Raw genomic sequence first — 18210 nt, forward strand, 5'->3', positions numbered from 1 at the left:
CAATCATATAGTCACAGGGAAAATCATTATACACTGGCTCGGCCGGGCATTGAACTCCGACCCTCAACATGGCATCATTACAGTGACCTATCATTATGCTTGCCGTAATAAACTGTCACGAAATATATCTGTTATTAATCAATTTTATTGTGCTGTCCTAAGTTCTACAAAACAGAATTATCTAACAAATGACTGTAATATATTTTACTTCTAAGACCCTACTACAGCTACCATAGCTTCTCTAATACACAACACGCCGTCCTGGTCTGCTGCCTTATCTCACGTCCGACTCGTTTCATTGACACGGCATTCTAATTTGTCCGCACCCACTTAATATTCTCTCTCTCTCCGCTCTAAATGAAGCCATATGTTTCCTCCACGATATCTGCGTATTCTTACTCTCGGTGCGAACAGTAACTAATTATATATGACACTCTCAATACATCTCATTTTTGTTCCATCTTTCACGTATATTTGTACTACCTTTTTCATTCAACATTCTCGGGAACACATATATCACTATGCCGGTATTTTACATCTGTGGCGTTGTACAATATCATTGGTTCGACCCTGCGGTTGGCAATCTGTGTCTTAGAGGTCCCTGCTTCAATACTAGCTAGCTATATTCCGGATAAATTAATAGAATGACACTTTATTTCCTACAGCACAAAATTTTAATTCACTGGTTAGCTCTACCTGTTACTTACTGATGACATCTATTTCAAAATTCCCACTGTAATGTGCCGGAAAGATCCAGGTTCGAAACTTTGGTCATGGAAATTTTCTTGATGAACTTTCATGCGACATGCCAGGTTAATCTATCTATTCCCTCTAACTAATCCTTACTGATGCCTCCTACGTCATTAAATATTCACACACGCACACGCTAATATTTGCTAGAAGATCACGCACTGAGAAGAAAACAAAAAAAACCATGTTTCACACCCGTAATGGAAGATCATTATTTACACACATTATTTTCACACTCGCGAAGACCATATTTTAACACACGCTAATATCACAATATGTACACCCCCCTAGGCATCAGCATAAAATAAAACCTAAAAAAACCTAACTATCCTTGCTACAGTACTTAAAAAGGAAAATAAACGAATAATCATGCATTAATTTATTTACAGTTAACAGCTAATCATGCACATGCTAGATAATGAATCAGGGTACTTATCGACTCGGCGACGCTCCATGCTCAGCTCCACGGCCTCATGGTTTCAGGTCGGCCCCATGATGTACTTAAGCCATCATGCTAACGGCCTCAAAACCTGAACCCATACCATTCTTCACAACCATGGTCTTCACTCTTGTTGCTTTCATGAAATCACACGCTCATCACTTCCTACTACACTAAAATACATAAAAAAAACACAGATATAGTTAAATTATTCTAGCACATACACTTATTCACAATTGTAATATACACTTTGTCTCTGCTTTCCGCGAGTTTACACGTGGCACTGCGATGCGTCCTTGTTTGATCTCGCTCCGATCCTAATTTTCAGTTAAGGTTGTAAAAATTCACCTTCTTGAATTTACAAAAATTTCGGTCATTATTGAGTTAAATGCAAAGTCTATCGGACCCGTAGTATCTTCGACAGCTAGTTATTTGATAGGAAATGCTCTAGATTAGGGTTCTCGTGAACCACATACACGTACGTCCGACACGTTCAAATTTCCGTAGCAGAGTGCCTGTTCTTAGCGGCTCGCGTCCTCTCCATGCACGCCGGATTCTAGGTATGGAGCTCGGGGAACCCCATTAACAATGATGTAACATCCCGTCACATATGCCTGCGATTATTTATTCCAATAACTTGTTGCAAATACGCCGTCTTTAATTATTGTTCTCAAAATGGTTTAATCTTGTTTTCACCTTATCCCCTGGTGGATTTAATTATTTTAGAAATCATTTATGCGGCACCCATCTTTAATTTACCCCCATCATTCCAAAACCTGCTCTGCTGCGATTCGCTGCCTGAAAATGTTGCCAACTTAAATCTGGTGACTTTGGTCATCACACCTCATGGAATATTCCAATGCTTTCCATTTCATCATAAGATGACCTTGACACGTGGAACTATCTTTAAACCTGGGCAAGCGTAATGGCGCCACACATCCGGCCTATAATGTAACTGCGGCTATTCCCTCATATGCCATTTTTTTAATTTCCTAATATTTTTAAAGACAATGATATGAGCCAATTGGGCTCAGTACCCTTATCACCCATCCCTAGACCACCACGTTTCCCTATTACCCTTCCAAACAAATTTCCTAACTTAAACGTACCACTACGGTTTAAGTGAAGGCCATCTGAACGCAGATCCCTATCTCCTACCCACCCATTAGGATATAGAAATTTCACTCCCAGTTTCCCACATAGCAACTCCATAGTCCCATTCAAATCCACAATCACCCTCCAGTCAGTAACCCTCCTACACAATATTCCACTGATAACCATCTCCGTTTTCTAAACTTCATTCGTGCTGCATTTACCAGATCCCACACATCTCCAACTATGTTGGTACTTATATCAGCTTGCCTTACGTTGTCGGTACCAACGTGAAACACTACCGCCTTCTCCTTTCCCTCCTCCTTCTCTTCTACTTTCCTCAACATCTGCCTCAACCTAATTCCTGGATAACATTCTACCCTGGTTCCCTTTCCTCCACACACTTTCCCCACATGTCTAACGATGAAATCCCCCATGACCAGAGCCTCAACCCTACCCACCTCATTTGATCCTATCCCCTCCTGGTCAGCCCTATCTTTTCTGATAGCTGCAGAAGCTACTTCCTCCTCCCTTTTCTCCTTCCCATGACCCTGTTCCACCTGTCTTTTCCTATCCTCTGCTCTACATTTCCCTTCCCTACCATTTCTCTTCCTCCCACTTCCACACATCTCAGCAACAGTTCCCTGGTCCGTGGCCCTGAAGATTGTTTTCCGTGGTTCCCCATTTTTACACCCGGAAAATGCTGGGGCTGTACGTTTATTAAGGCCACGGGAGAGACTTATACCGATTTCTCACAGACACCTGTCCTGAATTAATCTTGATCATGAGTAGAGCCCTTAACCTGCAATCCCCTTCCCCTTAGAACATTAGACCACCTGTCTCCAACAATTTCCACCTTTCCTTCCCCTCCCACTTTTACACCTACTGTAGCCTGTACATTGTTTGAGGCAGGCCTACCTTCCTTACTATCTTCTGTGAGAATCTTAATTATCTCCCTTAAACTCTCCAACTCCTCCCTCATACCCCTCAATGCGTCGCCACACCCACACTTCCTACACTTGCACTCCTTAGTCATTTTTTATGGAAAAAATGAAAATAAAAGGAAAAATAAAATAACTTATGTGCAAAAAATAAACGGAAAGGGATATTGTCTAGGATAGTACTCAAAGATCACACGACAATAAGGTAATTAATATAAAGGGGTCGGGGCAAAAGAGTGCCAAGCAACATTTTCTTAACTTTAAGGGAGAGCAGTTAGAAAGTTTGTTCAAATCGTGAAATCGTACCATTCACGGAAATGATGTAATAATAGCTTTGAAAGGTTCAGTAATATTCATTGTATATGATTTGCGGGCATAATTTCTTTTGGGCTGCTATTTGTAGAGTAAAAGTCAATACATTTAATACCACGTCACAGAATACTGTGGCTTGGCACTTTATTGCCCCAATGGGAGTGACACTTATCTTAGGAATATTATTTTATGATAATGAAACAATGTCTGATATTTCAACTATTTTAATCAGAAATGAAAACTAACACCAATCTTCAATTAAAATAATATTTCCACTAATAATATTTAAATTGGTAGCAGCGGAAATCGGGGTAGAACTGGCAACTGAAAAGATTTAAATAAATCAACATAAACCCATCACGGAATAAGTTCTGTTTGTATCTTTTAACTATGATGTTCTTTTCAAAATATGGAATTTAGGGACTTACAACTGCACATGCATAACATTAAAACTAAAAGATCAGCTGCTCCTTTCCTACACTTCTTCAACTCCATTAGTGTCTTCAGAATCAGGAATCAAGCTGAGATAAAACTGGAGATGGACCGGTGGAACACAGTCCAGGAGTTTCAACACATCTTGCAGTTTATTTTTCTTTATTTTTCGCACAGTAGTGTACTTTCGTTTCAAGCTCAACGTTGTGGTGTTGCCTCTTTTTCGCACCCTACAGTCTTCAAAATCCATATTCACTCTTGTTTTTAGTTTGATAAACCATGGATTACATGCTTCAAATTTGATCAAATTACGTCTGTGAATTTAAATTCCATGCCACTTACACATGTTTATTTACTGGTGTTCAGGAGTCCAACTTTTAATGCTGCCAGGTCATAAAAGTCGTCTTGTTTCATGTCTGTTACACTGAACTTCTTTCTACCACATTCTTCAATGATACATTTCTAGTCGGCAGCGTCGTACACAGGCGGTTGATTTCGTTGGTACTTCTCAATTTTAACACAGTCTCTATCTGATAGCAAGAATGTGTGGCCAGATGTTAAAAACCAGTGTTCGATCTCATTAAATCGTTTAGTTTGAATTAAATAAGGACAGAGTGCCATTATATTCCAGTTTTTATTCTGGCCCCCGCAGTTATCAGAAAAAATCACAAGCTTTTTAACATCGACGGCGTTTGTTTTCAGATACTTCAAATCTGGACTACCTATTTCGTCACTGCCTCTCCTACAATACTCTCATCCCACAAAAACATGCACACTAAGTCTTTACCACAGTCGTGAATGCCTACATTGTATGTCCACAATTTCCGTACCTTGGCTATCCTTCAGGTGTCCTGTATCTCCGTTTTACAGGAATAGCTCCAATACATCCAAATAAATAAGCATTTTGCTTATCAAAATCACCGAAATCCCAAAACCCATTAAATATTGACAATATCTGTTGTTCTTCAAGTTCAAAACATCTCAGAGTCAGCGACATAGCTCTCCAACTTTTGCTCCTGGAACAACTTTTCCAGTCTTACGCGCTACATATTCTCTTCCTTCGTTTCGCCTCTTCTTATTTATCTGTGTCGTAATACGTCTATTTTTCTTCCTAGAATTCGGGCCTTTCTCAGGCGAATGTTACGGTATCCTTGAATGATCCAGGATATCCTAAACAGTGCAAAACACCAAGTCTTAGTACGAGAAATACCCATGTTGTATCCTCTGTTATGTAACTAATAACGATACTTTAACAAGAGTGCTGCAAAAGTATGCACTAGTTTTTCTGTTAACTCGTATAAACCTCTTGTCGCAAGTGACAATGTAACCTTTCTTGAGAAAAATGATGACTGACAGCAACAGATTTAAAATTGGAGCAATATAGTGCCAAGCCACATAACGAATATTTGCGAATGTTGGTCAACAAAGGCCTTAAACTAACTTGAGTAAACTTTGAACTGAAAAAGCCACTTGCTATAGATCCAAGAGTGTGTTATAACGGTTCCTAAAACATAACCCAATGACTTAATAAGTTACATAACCCCAGCAACAATGGCGGAAACTTTAGTTATGGTCAAAATAATGCCAAGCAACACTTACCTCACTTCCATTTTGAGAGGAAATTTCACATGCTATGTGAGGAAGATAGTCAGCGTCTACATCAGGATCACTGAGATATTCTTCAGAATCACTCGAAAATACCAGCTTCCTCCTACAATCCATGGTAATCTGGGTCTCCTGGTTGTTTGACACTGTTTTGCTCCAAGTGTTTCTTAGAACTGTTGGGGGCAACAAGATGAAAGCCACATGCAGTGCCACTTGAATGTGTTTCTATGCAAGTTTCCAGTGTTTACTGATAGCTTATCATAATCCTCAATAAATGGCACCGACAGCTCAGTTTTGACAAAAATGTTGCTTGGCACTCTTTTGCCCCGACCCCTTCATATAGGACTACACTACAATACTAGCCTACTTAGTCGTACTCTATTTTTATCCTACAACATCCTAACAGGATAAAAACTGCTATTAATTACTGAATACCGAAAACACAAGAATTACACACTTCTAAACTGTAGTTAAGCCTATCCTAATTACAACAGAATTCTAGTAAGATATTTTCTACGGGTACCTCTACTATACTACAAAAATATTTTACAATAATAAAATATGCACGCTAGTTTCTAATAAGATATTACTCTTATACTACTGTACAGTACACTACCATAATTTTAAACTACGTTCAGACGTATCCTAATTACAATACCGGTACCGTATTGAACCCTTGAACTTACCATTCCATCGTTGGCCGGCCACGGCTGCTACAGTAGAACAATCTAGAACTCTTAAATCATGGGTCGTTGCGGGAATAAATTCGGTCACGATCTTAACCAAACGATTGGGTTCAGAAGAGAGCCTAACTACTTGAAATGAGGAGCAAAATGTGCTTACTAACTTTTATTAAATCGAAATAGCACGACCACATTATTAATTTAATATACATTCTTGAAATAAAAAAATGAATTATTTATTTTTGAATGTTTCAAACACAGTCACATTGCATAGCGTTGATTTGTTTCTTACAATATCGAAGAGTTGCTTCGGAGAAGTTAGTACATTAGTGGACAGCGAAACTGAAAAAACTGAAAAAGGGAAGACCTGAAAACCGGGCACCTATTGTCCAAACGAGAACTGAGAGTTAATCCACACGATCCGTGGAAAATCTGACTTTCAACAAGTAGAACGCCTGATTTTCTCTCAATTAAGATTATCCACCAGTCGAGTACCCTTTACGGATACGGAACACCCGCCGAATGGACCCTTAATCGAACCAAATTGACTATCAATTGCTTTAGATAGGTTGCGAAACATTATGGGAAAGCATGGTGTTCACTACGAGTTATCAGCATCATTCACAATTGAAATAAAATTCCACCATGTATTTGTCATTCATGACACCCTTAAGTGATAAGGTAATCCCGATGCTAAATGTGCATCACCCAAAACAGCTGTTCGGAAGGAACCAACAACAACATGATCCGTGAGGATCTTACGTTACGTCGTTCTAAAGGAACAAAACTGCGAAATGCAGGAAACACTTATTCATCATGCATTTAGAAGAAATGCCAAACACTGAAGTTAATTAAAAAGTGGAAAGTCACTTGAAAAGTATTATTATTTAACCGATTTTCAGGTTAAAAATGGTTTTGTTACGCTTAATAAAATTACCAGTCCACATCGAAAAATATTACAACTTTAAGGAATTCTTTCCCTTGAAAAACAATGACTACCATTACAGATGTATATATTTATTGTCTGTCCCAACACACTACTTATAAAGTGATTACTTAATTAAATTCAACTATGAACAAAATGAAAGTACGACAAAGATTGAAAATAAAATAGTGTTGCTGGCTGACGAATCGAAACCGCACTCGCAACTCAAGTCTCACACTAATACACTGAGTGTCAATATCCACACTATCAAAACGAAACGGACGTCAGAACGACAAAACAATTAAGTCCGTAAAATAAATTAATATATCGAAGTCAATAAAGCTCAACACGCACGGAGAATTACAGTAAAAATATTTAATCTCCATCAGGTCGATATCCAACATTTGGGCAACCCTCAACCGCCGATAGCGGCCCCGTTATCTTAAGGAACGCCAACAGCTGTTGGAGCTACGCACTAGTTGGCCTCATCATTATCGATCTGACCCTCTTCATAATTTATATTTTACTGTAGGTGCTACCTTCGTCCAGGCCACTTCGCAAAAACAAAAGAACATCTAATCTGAGACTTGAGTTTGTACAGCTGACTTCCCAGACCTATCGTCGGGCTCACTTAATGTCTGTACATCCTAACACTAATCTCTATGTACATGATACCTTCCTAATTCTATCGTCGGGCGTGAACTAGGACGTCTCATCATCAGTACCTCCAAGGATAACATGTGACGTCCTAAATCTATCGTCGGGCGTCAAAATGGGTCGTACTACGCATCCCTTAACATATCAGGCGAACTAGCAATTTCAAACAAACTCTGACATTTCAATACTAAACCTGATCAGACTAATAACACACAACGGAACAACGTCTTTTACTATTAAACGAATGCAAGTCGAAAAAATACAGTAAGTCTCTACCTCGTTACAATACGTGGACTCGAAAATAAATATACGTGACGAACAATTCTCCACCTCAAACACAATCTCAGCCTGTGCAAAGAAGTTTAGGGAAGCAAATAATAATTCCCAACACACGTCTACCATTTAGTGGATGCCTTCAAAATAATAATCATCACTACCGCATTAGAAACTCTCAAATCGCCTATCGTCAATTCCAACTATTTATCAATGACATATCCAGTGAACGAAATTCAATACAACACCAGCCATGTGTCCTAAATGCTCTTTTATCCTTGAGGTCACATTATCTTAATATTCATACGGGCTTTACGTAACAAATCACTGGACGTTTACTACCAAGTTTTTAACCTTTTACTAGAGTCGTTTTCACTTGGGATCTTACTAGAAATCTACGGTGCTTCACACAGTAGTCGTCTCAAATTTCGGATTGGTAGCAGAAAAACACTACAGCCTGTCTCGAACTCATTCTCCTCGCCTTATTCCAGCGGTATCACTTAAAATCCAGGCTTCATTTCATCTTCAATATTCCTATCCCTCTCATCTCCACATACATATAAATTCTTCGCTCTCAATCCCTTTTTCTTATATTTCCAAGACCCTTTTTCATCATTCAATCCTCCGGTGAAAACAACGACCATTATAAAACACATCTCTGACTTTACTGTTATTACGACTTTCGGACCTCGAGAATCCAAGAACACACCGCGATTTTTCGTATCATTCATATACACGATGTCCCAAAATTTTACTTCCCCTGAATAAATGTAACTCTATCGAATTTCACTGAAATTTTCTCTGAATGCCTGCGAACCTTGTAAAACATACAGGTTAAATGCACTTTTTAACATAGAAAAATTTCTTTATCCCGCGGTAGGCATTATTATTATTATTATTATTATTATTATTATTATTATTATTATTATTATTATTATTATTATTATTATTATTATTATTATTATTATTATTATTATTATTGACAAACATTCCCGAATTCAACTGATATTTGAAATTTAGATATTCGCCACGGCTAATTTACACTTATAACTTTCCACAATTCCACGCTTTGGACCATATCTCATCGAACATTAACACCAAATTTTAAACGTCGCATTTTACAGTTTCTTGACGTAAAATTTACACACTAAAATTTTCACACGCTGACCAAAAATTACAACACCTTTCGCCTGATAATTACAAATATCAACCCGACAATCATCTTGAAAATTTGTTGGGACAGAACAATGAAATCTAACTACAACATAATACAAATATAGACAGACCTGCACATGGCGTCATTCCCAGTATTCTGGCTACATCGTCGCCAGCGGACCTCGTGCTCTTAGCCGTACATTTTCACAAATAACATTATCATTTCCAACATCTCACTCTTACAAACACTGCCTTTTTCACACGATATAAAATTACCACACAAATCACGCACTTTTCTCTATAATTTACACCACGAACTTCCCTCGTTCTGCAGTCAACTGCGACTGTCTGGCTCGTTCCCAGAGTTGTCTCTCTCTGTTACTCCAATAAAACAGGTGTTCAACAGATAAAGGGAGCAGAACTACTCTGAACAGCTTCCCCAACTCTCTTACCACTTTCAAACGTACATGAGGTGATATAATAAAATCTGCTGTGTATATTTAACAAACGCCTACACTTTCATAGTTCGTCGCCAAACGTTCAGAACTTTTCAATCACCTTCTCTTCCTAACCGAGTATGTGGACCTCAGCCACAGACATGTATTTAGTTATTTGTATATCAGTCTGGCGCAATTTTCCACTGACGACGGGTGTAAGCTCCCGCGGCTTCAAGACCCAGATCGACACTGAAAAATATACGGTGGGGGTTCCTTTTATTATCTCAGGAGGGACGCTACCCACACTATTAAGCTTGATTGCGTAATCTGCCAAATTTGCGTCCAATAGACCGATTTTTATGAGACTTGTCCCAGAATTCCGGACAGGCTTAGATGTTAATCTTATAATTTTACCACACTCACAACAGGGGAAATAAATTATTTCTGCCCGTGCGTTTCTCGCGTTTTCTTCATCCATTGACCTTGGCACGTGTAGCTAGTTCACTGATCTGACGCTGACATGTACTTAGGCTTAACTGCATTTATGTTTTTCCCTGGGGGCTCTGTCTTCAGGTAGGGTTTACGAATAATTTAACTTATTTATTTCTTTATTTACTGTATTGCCAAAATCCCTCGTTATATAGAATTCCATGAATTTAAAGAATTATCGGGCACTCGAGGTCCGCCGAGGTGTCACGGTATTTCACGAGCTTGCCGTGAGTGAGGACATCGGGGCTCTTAGGAGCGCAACATGGCTGCCCTCAAAAATAAAAGTAGCTTGTTGATACCAAATAAATATTGAGAAAAAATATTTTTCTCACCGTAGAATTATGGGTTCAGTATGTCACTGCTAAGCACAAACAGAAATGAAAATTGCAAGTTTGAAATTTGCAAGAACTACTATACTCAAAAATTACCAACAAAGCTAAATGCTTAGACAAATTATTATTAGTACTATGCTCCAGTGGCGGCTTGTGAAAAAAATGTCCTACGTGCTACAAAAACACAAGCTAAATATGCTGTTTTAAATCTGCATATTGCCATGATGAACAACGCATACTTCAAACTTGATAATAATAATAATAATAATAATAATAATAATAATAATAATAATAATAATAATAATAATAATAATAATAATAATAATAATAATAATAATAATAATAATAATAATACAACTTTTCCCACGATTTATAACTCAGAACAAACAAAAACAACATTAATTTGGAAGCAGATGAATTCTTCGACAACTGTCTACGAGATAAATAATTCATTGGAGAAATATTGTTTTTAATAACCTAATGGCGCAACTTACATCAGTGCAAATAGAATCGTGGGAATATAGATCCCCACTAAGAACACTAATTTAATTTCACTTTATATACACTGCAGTGGATAAATAATTTGATAAATCTTCGTATAAACTTTAGCACTAACCCAATGACAGAAAAAACACGCACCAGTAATATAACCGCGAGATTAAAAACCGCACAAAGCAACTGAAAGAGCCACCAACCGATTCATCGAGACCTCCCCTATTACCAGAGTAAATGTCCGGCTCCATGGCTAAATGGTTAGCGCGCTGGCCTTTGGTCACAGGGATCCCGGGTTCGATTCCCGGCAGGGTCTGGAATTTTAACCATCATTGGGTGTACGTGTTGTCTTCATCATCATTTCATCCTCATCACGACTCGCAGGTCGCCTACAGGCGTCAAATCAAAAGATCTGCATCTGGCGAGTCGAACATGTCCTCGGATACTTCCGGCACTAAAAGCCATATGCTATTTCATTTCACCAGAGTAAATGACATTGTAATGCGGGATAACATTTAGGGTCAGTCAAAGATTCTTTGACTCACCTACGAATTCCTTATTTTTGACACAAAAGGTAGATGGATATTTTAATAAGCATGTGTGAGATAGATTGCCTCCACTTACGCTTTACTTTCGAGCCCAGACGATGCTACTCTCTAGTGGCAGGTTCGCTTACCACGTTCAACATAAACACGACCGACTGGATCCCTCGCTGCGCTCCAAAGAGCTAGCTAGAGCGACGCATCAAGTAGGCCGTGAACATAAGGGTAGCAGGAGACATCGAGTACTTCTACCCCCTTGCGGGAGAGGAAGTAACTATAAACGGGATCAGTGAAAGTTGATCCCGGTTTACGGTATACTCCGCCGGCTAGGGGGAATGTTGCAAGCTTGGCTGCGCCTGCGTATTGCTTCCTTCAGGCTACAGGCAAGGGCTCACTTCACATGAGCACGAGCCTTGTTCCCCGGGAGAACGGCGCTAGGTGTTCGACAGATCTCGTCCTGATTTTCACAAAACACAAATTCATATTGTACTCAAAATAACGAAAAGGCACCAGGATAATTGTACTGTACATAAATAATATTCCTTACAGTTCCAAGCTACGTGCTGGAGCCCGGTAGCACGTACTGACCGGCCGCCACTGCTATGCTCTACACACAAACGAAGAGAAAATACGGCTGGGAGGCAGGAAGAAGAAGCAAGAGGTACCCTGGCGAAAGAGAGAAGTTTGAGCCTAAGAGAGATATGGGGTAAGAAGAACAAATTGGACGAAGGCATAGTGACAAGAAGCAAGAAAGGCAATCTGCAGTAGAAAGTAAATTGCTGTACACATGAGAATAGCGGAGTTTGTGTGTTATTCGTAACTATGACAAGAGTGATTAAATAGTTAAATTAGTAGGCGGTAAAGTGTGTAGTGAATGAGGAAGAGAGTGATTGTAAATTTGATAGTAGTTAAGGATAAAGCTAATATGTGGAGATGGATGGTATATGAGCTGAGGGTCCAAGTTAACTGTGAGTGAATATGGTTTCAGTTAATGTGGTGAGTTGACTGCATTTTAAAGATAATAAATATAGTGATATAATAGAGTTTAAATAGTGGTCAACCGTAACGAAGCGTAAGGTGAAAAATTGCACACCGGCACTTCAGTGGAGGTAATACGAAGCCAGGTTTGCAACTTAAGTAGAAAAACAGAGAGGTCAGTGTTCAAGAAAGAATGCGCTGAGTGCGAACCCGGCCGGAAGTGATATACTCTTTGTTTAAAGTGCAGATGCAATCCGACACACCATTGTACTCTACACAGTAATATGTTACCAGTTAGTTTCTCATTACCATACTGCCATACTGCCTTATACTAGGGCCAACAGACCATTCTGCCTCATTGCCATTTGATTATTATTTACATCAATATTGCTTTTTCCCTTGTTTTGGTGTTAGTTATGTTTATTTTACGAGAATTATTATATGTGTATGTCAGCTGAAGCTGCCTAAGTTGGGCATTATTATTTTTCTCCTTTAATCATCATGGTGGTGTTGTAAACGGCCAAGCTCATGGGGAGGAGGAAAATGATGTTGGTGAAATTATGCTTGAGGAAGTGGAAAGGACGGTAAATAAACTCCATTGTCATAAGGCAGCAGGAATAGATGAAATTAGACCTGAAATGGTGAAGTATAGTGGAAAGGCAGGGATGAAATGGCTTCATAGAGTAGTAAAATTAGCGTGGAGTGTTGGTAAGGTATCTTCAGATTGGACAAAAGCAGTAATTGCACCTTTCTATAAGCAAGGGAACAGGAAGGATTGCAATAACTATCGAGGTATCTCATTGATTAGTATACCAGGCAAAGTATTCACTGGCATCTTGGAAGGGAGGGTGCGATCAGTCGTTGAGGGGAAGTTGGATAAAAACCAGTGTGGTTTCAGACCACAGAGAGGCTGTCAGGATCAGATTTTCAGTATGCGCCAGGTAACTGAAAAATGTTACGAGAGGAATAGGCAGTTGTGTTTATGTTTCGTAGATCTAGAGAAAGCATATGACAGGGTACCGAGGGAAAAGATGTTCGCTATACTGGGGGACTATGGAATTAAAGGTAGATTATTAAAATCAATCAAAGGCATTTATGTTGACAATTGGGCTTCAGTGAGAATTGATGGTAGAATGAGTTCTTGGTTCAGGGTACTTACAGGAGTTAGACAAGGCTGTAATCTTTCACCTTTGCTGTTTGTAGTTAACATGGATCATATGCTGAAAGGTATAAAATGGCAGGGAGGGATTCAGTTAGGTGGACATGTAGTAAGCAGTTTGGCCTATGTTGACGACTTGGTCTTAATGGCAGACTGTGCCGGAAGCCTGCAGTCTAATATCTTGGAACTTGAAAATAGGTGCAATGAGTATGGTATGAAAATTAGCCTCTCGAAGACTAAATTGATGTCAGTAGGTAAGAAATTCAACAGAACTGAATGTCAGATTGGTGATACAAAGCTAGAACAGGTCGATAATTTCAAGTATTTAGGTTGTGTGTTTTCCCAGGATGGTAATATAGTAAGTGAGATTGAATCAAGGTGTAGTAAAGCTAATGCAGTGAGCTCGCAGTTGCGATCAGCAGTATTCTGTAAGAAGGAAGTCAGCTCCCAGACGAAACTATCTTTACATCGGTCTGTTTTCAGACCAACTTTGCTTTACGGGAGCGAAAGCTGGGTGGACTCAGGATATCTTATTCATAAGTTAGAAGTAACAGACATGAAAGTAGCAAGAATGATTGCTGGTACAAACAGGTGGGAACAATGGCAGGAGGGAACTCGGAATGAGGAGATAAAGGCTAATTTAGGAATGAACTCTATCGATGAAGCTGTGCGCATAAACCGGCTTTGGTGGTGGGGTCATGTGAGGCGAATGGAGGAGGATAGGTTACCTAGGAGAATAATGGACTCTGTTATGGAGGGTAAGAGAAGTAGAGGGAGACCAAGACGACGATGGTTAGACTCTGTTTCTAACGATTTAAAGATAAGAGGTATAGAACTAAATGAGGCCACAACACTAGTTGCAAATCGAGGATTGTGGCGACGTTTAGTAAATTCTCAGAGGCTTGCAGACTGAACGCTGAAAGGCATAACAGTCTATAATGATAATGTAATGTTTAATAGATCAATAAGGTTTCAATACTGTAGGTCTGGAGGAAAATAAAGACATTTATCTATCTATCTATCTATCTATCTACCTACTATGCTCTAATAGGTATACACGAACGATACACACAAGAACATAGCAGGCAAGATACGGTACTATCTAAATATACCGTATCCTCACCACAATTCTCAACTGAAATGTGTTTATATGATTTTTACCGCTGGTGGATTACCTACTACGCGGGACGGAGAATAAAAGTGTCCTTAATGCTGAAAAATAAGAGGTTGTCTTCGATTTAAAAGGAATTTAGAGAGAATACACGGAAATTTCACTGGAATCATTTCTGTCAAAACTACACCGGGGGCTTGCACTGCAAAATTTTTGGATATAGGAATTTGATTATGTGGTTAAAATGGTATGCAGCTCACTTCCAGTGTGTGTGTGCCTGAAAACAGCTGTACCACCTCGGTGTCAGGTCACGAGTTTACTACCTAAACCAGCAAATTGCCTATTATATTACAAATACGGGGTAGGAATTATGGAAGTTCGTTTAGAAGGGGTACAGAAGTGCAAAAAGTTTGGGGAACACTGGCTTAGATATATGTCGCCTCTCGTGTGTGACAGTGCTGTGCTTTGCATTTCTCACCTGGCTGAATGGTCAGCGTAGTGCTCTTCGATTCAGAGGGCGTCGGGTTCGATTCCAGGTCGAGTAGGAGATTTTAACCTCCCTGGGCTAGGACACAGGGTATTTGTACTGTCCCTAATATCACTATAACTCACAGAAAACGCGCAGAATCCTATACATCGGAGGATCTGCCTTACAAAGGATTCACCAGGCTAGAAGTAGCCACTCGAAATTTTAAAAAAACTGAGGGAAAGAAGATGCATCGAAATATAGTACTAAAAACAAACCCGTGGTAGAAAGATCTTGCCCAGCCAGATGGTTTGCAGATACTGGAGTGCCACTTAGCTTTCGTGACAGGGTTCACTGCTTCTGGTATCAGACAGCTCCTGAGTTGGTCTCACGAGACTGAGTGATCGGCGTTCTTCAGTCCAGAATAAAAACGCTTGGACTGGATGAGGGTCGAACCCAGGGCCTCGAGTTAAGTGACAAGCACACTAACCTAGCGCTTGGCAGTAAAGGAATTAGGCTTATAGAAAATGATTCACAAGCAAGAATGAAACATGAGACCAATATTAACAGCACAAGTGAAGCTCGAGCTCTGAATCTGTTTGTGTGTTGGCCGTGCGGTTAGGGTCGAGTAGCAGTGAGCTGACATCGGGAGAGAGTAGGTTCGAATCCTACCGGCGGCAGCCCTGAAGATGGTTTTCCGTGGTTTCCCCATTTTCACACCAGGAAAATGCTGGGGCTGTATGTTTATAAAGGCCACGACCGCTCCCTTCCCAATCCTAGCCTTTCCTATCTTTGCATCGTCAGAGATCTTCGATGTGCGGGTATGACGTTAAACCACTAGCAAAAGAAAACTGATTTCTAAAAAAAAAAACAGATTTTTACTTGAAATATATGATTCCTTCAACTGCTTCCCCCTCCCTTAAACCCTAAAGGCTTCTCGTGCGGTAGACAACATGTCGTATGCTGCTACTCGTGCTGTGAAAAAAACATCTTGTATAAGCAGTCGGCACGAAAGGCTGTACACAAAAAAGCAAATATCACCGTCCTATTCTCCTTTTTAATGGCTCCTCACTGCTGCCAACTTCACTAGTTACATACAGAAATCACGAGACATAACCATCAACAAAATACGGTAACCTCAGTGTAAGCATCAATAACGGAGGTTCGCTTACCCAAGCAAATGATCAATCGAGATATTCATAATTAAGTCGGTTTTCAAGCTCCATTAAGAATCACGGAACTCTCTCTCACCCTCACTCAGTTTAATGTTGTAAGTTTCTGCCTTGATGTTGATAGACGCATTACTATAGACCGTATTCTTTGGTGTTTGCCTGGTGTAAATAATTCAGCTCCTTTCTTGAAATTTGCTCTTACTTGTTGGACTGAAGTGAAACCACGCTGTAGTAATACACACAAGCAAATAGTTCAGTTATTATGAGTTTCGACTTGACGTTTGAACGCTGCCTTTTGGGGGAGGGTAAGTGAATTAATCAACTGCCAATCACAGGCAGCCGATTGCTCCGATAGAGCGCGTTAGACTCCAGTTCCGGTTAGCAGTGTTGTCGATCTGTTGTTTACTGTAACCACGTGCTATCAGCTGTGTGTTCTATTGTGCTCAGTTCTTTTCGCGATCTTTGTGTGTCTTCGTGCTAGGCTGTTCGTTTATATTTCGTAGTGTAGAGTTTATAGATTCATTGTTTAGTGTTTTTAATAGTATAGCCCATTATACTGTAGTGAATAGTGTATAACAATGTACAACACTGATCTAGTTTATACAATAGCTTAGTTTAATATTTCGTTCGGTATTTATATAATAGGTTAATTTTAGGCCCGTATGTGAATTTCATATTCTGTCACGTCGACGCCTACATCTAAGGATGAAGCTCCCAAGAGAAGAAAGCCGTTCGGACGCGGTACTCCACTAATGTAGCTGAGAAAAAACGACTCTTCACAGTTTCGGAAGTTGAAAGACATTTTCGAAGCCGTAGGCCGTATAAGTGCGGAGGACTGGAGCAACGTTGTGAGAGACACGAAATCCGAGACTCAACAATTGGAAAATAACTATAATCACTACCTAAGTATTAACGGGGGAGAAAGAGTAAATAGTGTATGCGCTTACATTGTAGGGACTATACACCCGGCCTTAGTGCCGTGTTTCCCAAGTAACTCCTATTAATAGGTACCGAGCGGCAACGTAGCTTCAAACAAAGGATTCTTGTCCAAATCTTACTTCTTAGGCTTTCGGACAATATTCGCACTTGACTGATTTCAAACCCGAAATGTGAAAAGTGACTGCTCACTATATACCGTTGTTTATAAGACATAATAAGTGTAAGTATACTATGACTGTTCGGCACTTACATTCTTTCACCTTAGGCCAGTCTTCAAGTTCGATGCGAATGTCTTCAAAGTCAATTCCTCCATAAAGAAACAGGAATCGAATAGGTTCGCCGATCCCTCGGAGATTGAAGTATGTGAGCTTGTACTTGGGAGCCATTGTTCTTCCAACTATCAGACACAAGTGAAGTGTGGGCTCGTTAAGGCACACCACTTATGGACACCAGTGAAGATCAACGCTATCTGGCTGAACATTGCGTAACAGGATGAGCGGGCAGTTTTTTTATCATTGCTAAGCAAGAAACAATTTATCGTGACATACGATAATTTTACCTTTAGTACGATATACGATAACGCTTATGCCGTAAGACGATACCGTAATTCTGTGCTGACGTTTTTCGAGATGTTTAAAAAGGAAACATCATTTGCGGAATATGTAACTGAAAAACATATTCTGTGGTTCACTTTATCGTATTCCCGTGTTGGAGGAGACTCCTAAAGAGACAAGGTTCTTAAACACTACTAAGAGAATGTACGTCAGTTCTCGCAGTAAATTTTATTCTTGCATGACCGGTGGGTAGAGCAGGGTCGTTCATGAACTAA

The 18210-nt window shown here is 39.7% G+C and overlaps 1 protein-coding gene across 1 annotated transcript in view; it reads right to left on the reverse strand.

Moving 5' to 3' along the window:
- The window catches only part of LOC136879043 (glutathione S-transferase-like), a 69713-nt gene extending 51880 nt beyond the window's left edge, over positions 1–17833 (reverse strand). Inside the window, exon 1 of the mRNA XM_067152776.2 lies at positions 17632–17833. Coding sequence (XP_067008877.2) covers positions 17632–17767 — 136 coding nt within the window. The 5' untranslated portion in view covers positions 17768–17833. The remainder of the gene's footprint in view (positions 1–17631) is intronic.
- Between the last annotated feature and the right edge of the window lie 377 nt (positions 17834–18210).

The sequence above is a fragment of the Anabrus simplex genome, chromosome 8, assembly GCF_040414725.1.
Source record: "Anabrus simplex isolate iqAnaSimp1 chromosome 8, ASM4041472v1, whole genome shotgun sequence".
NCBI classification, from domain to species: Eukaryota; Metazoa; Arthropoda; class Insecta; order Orthoptera; family Tettigoniidae; genus Anabrus; species Anabrus simplex.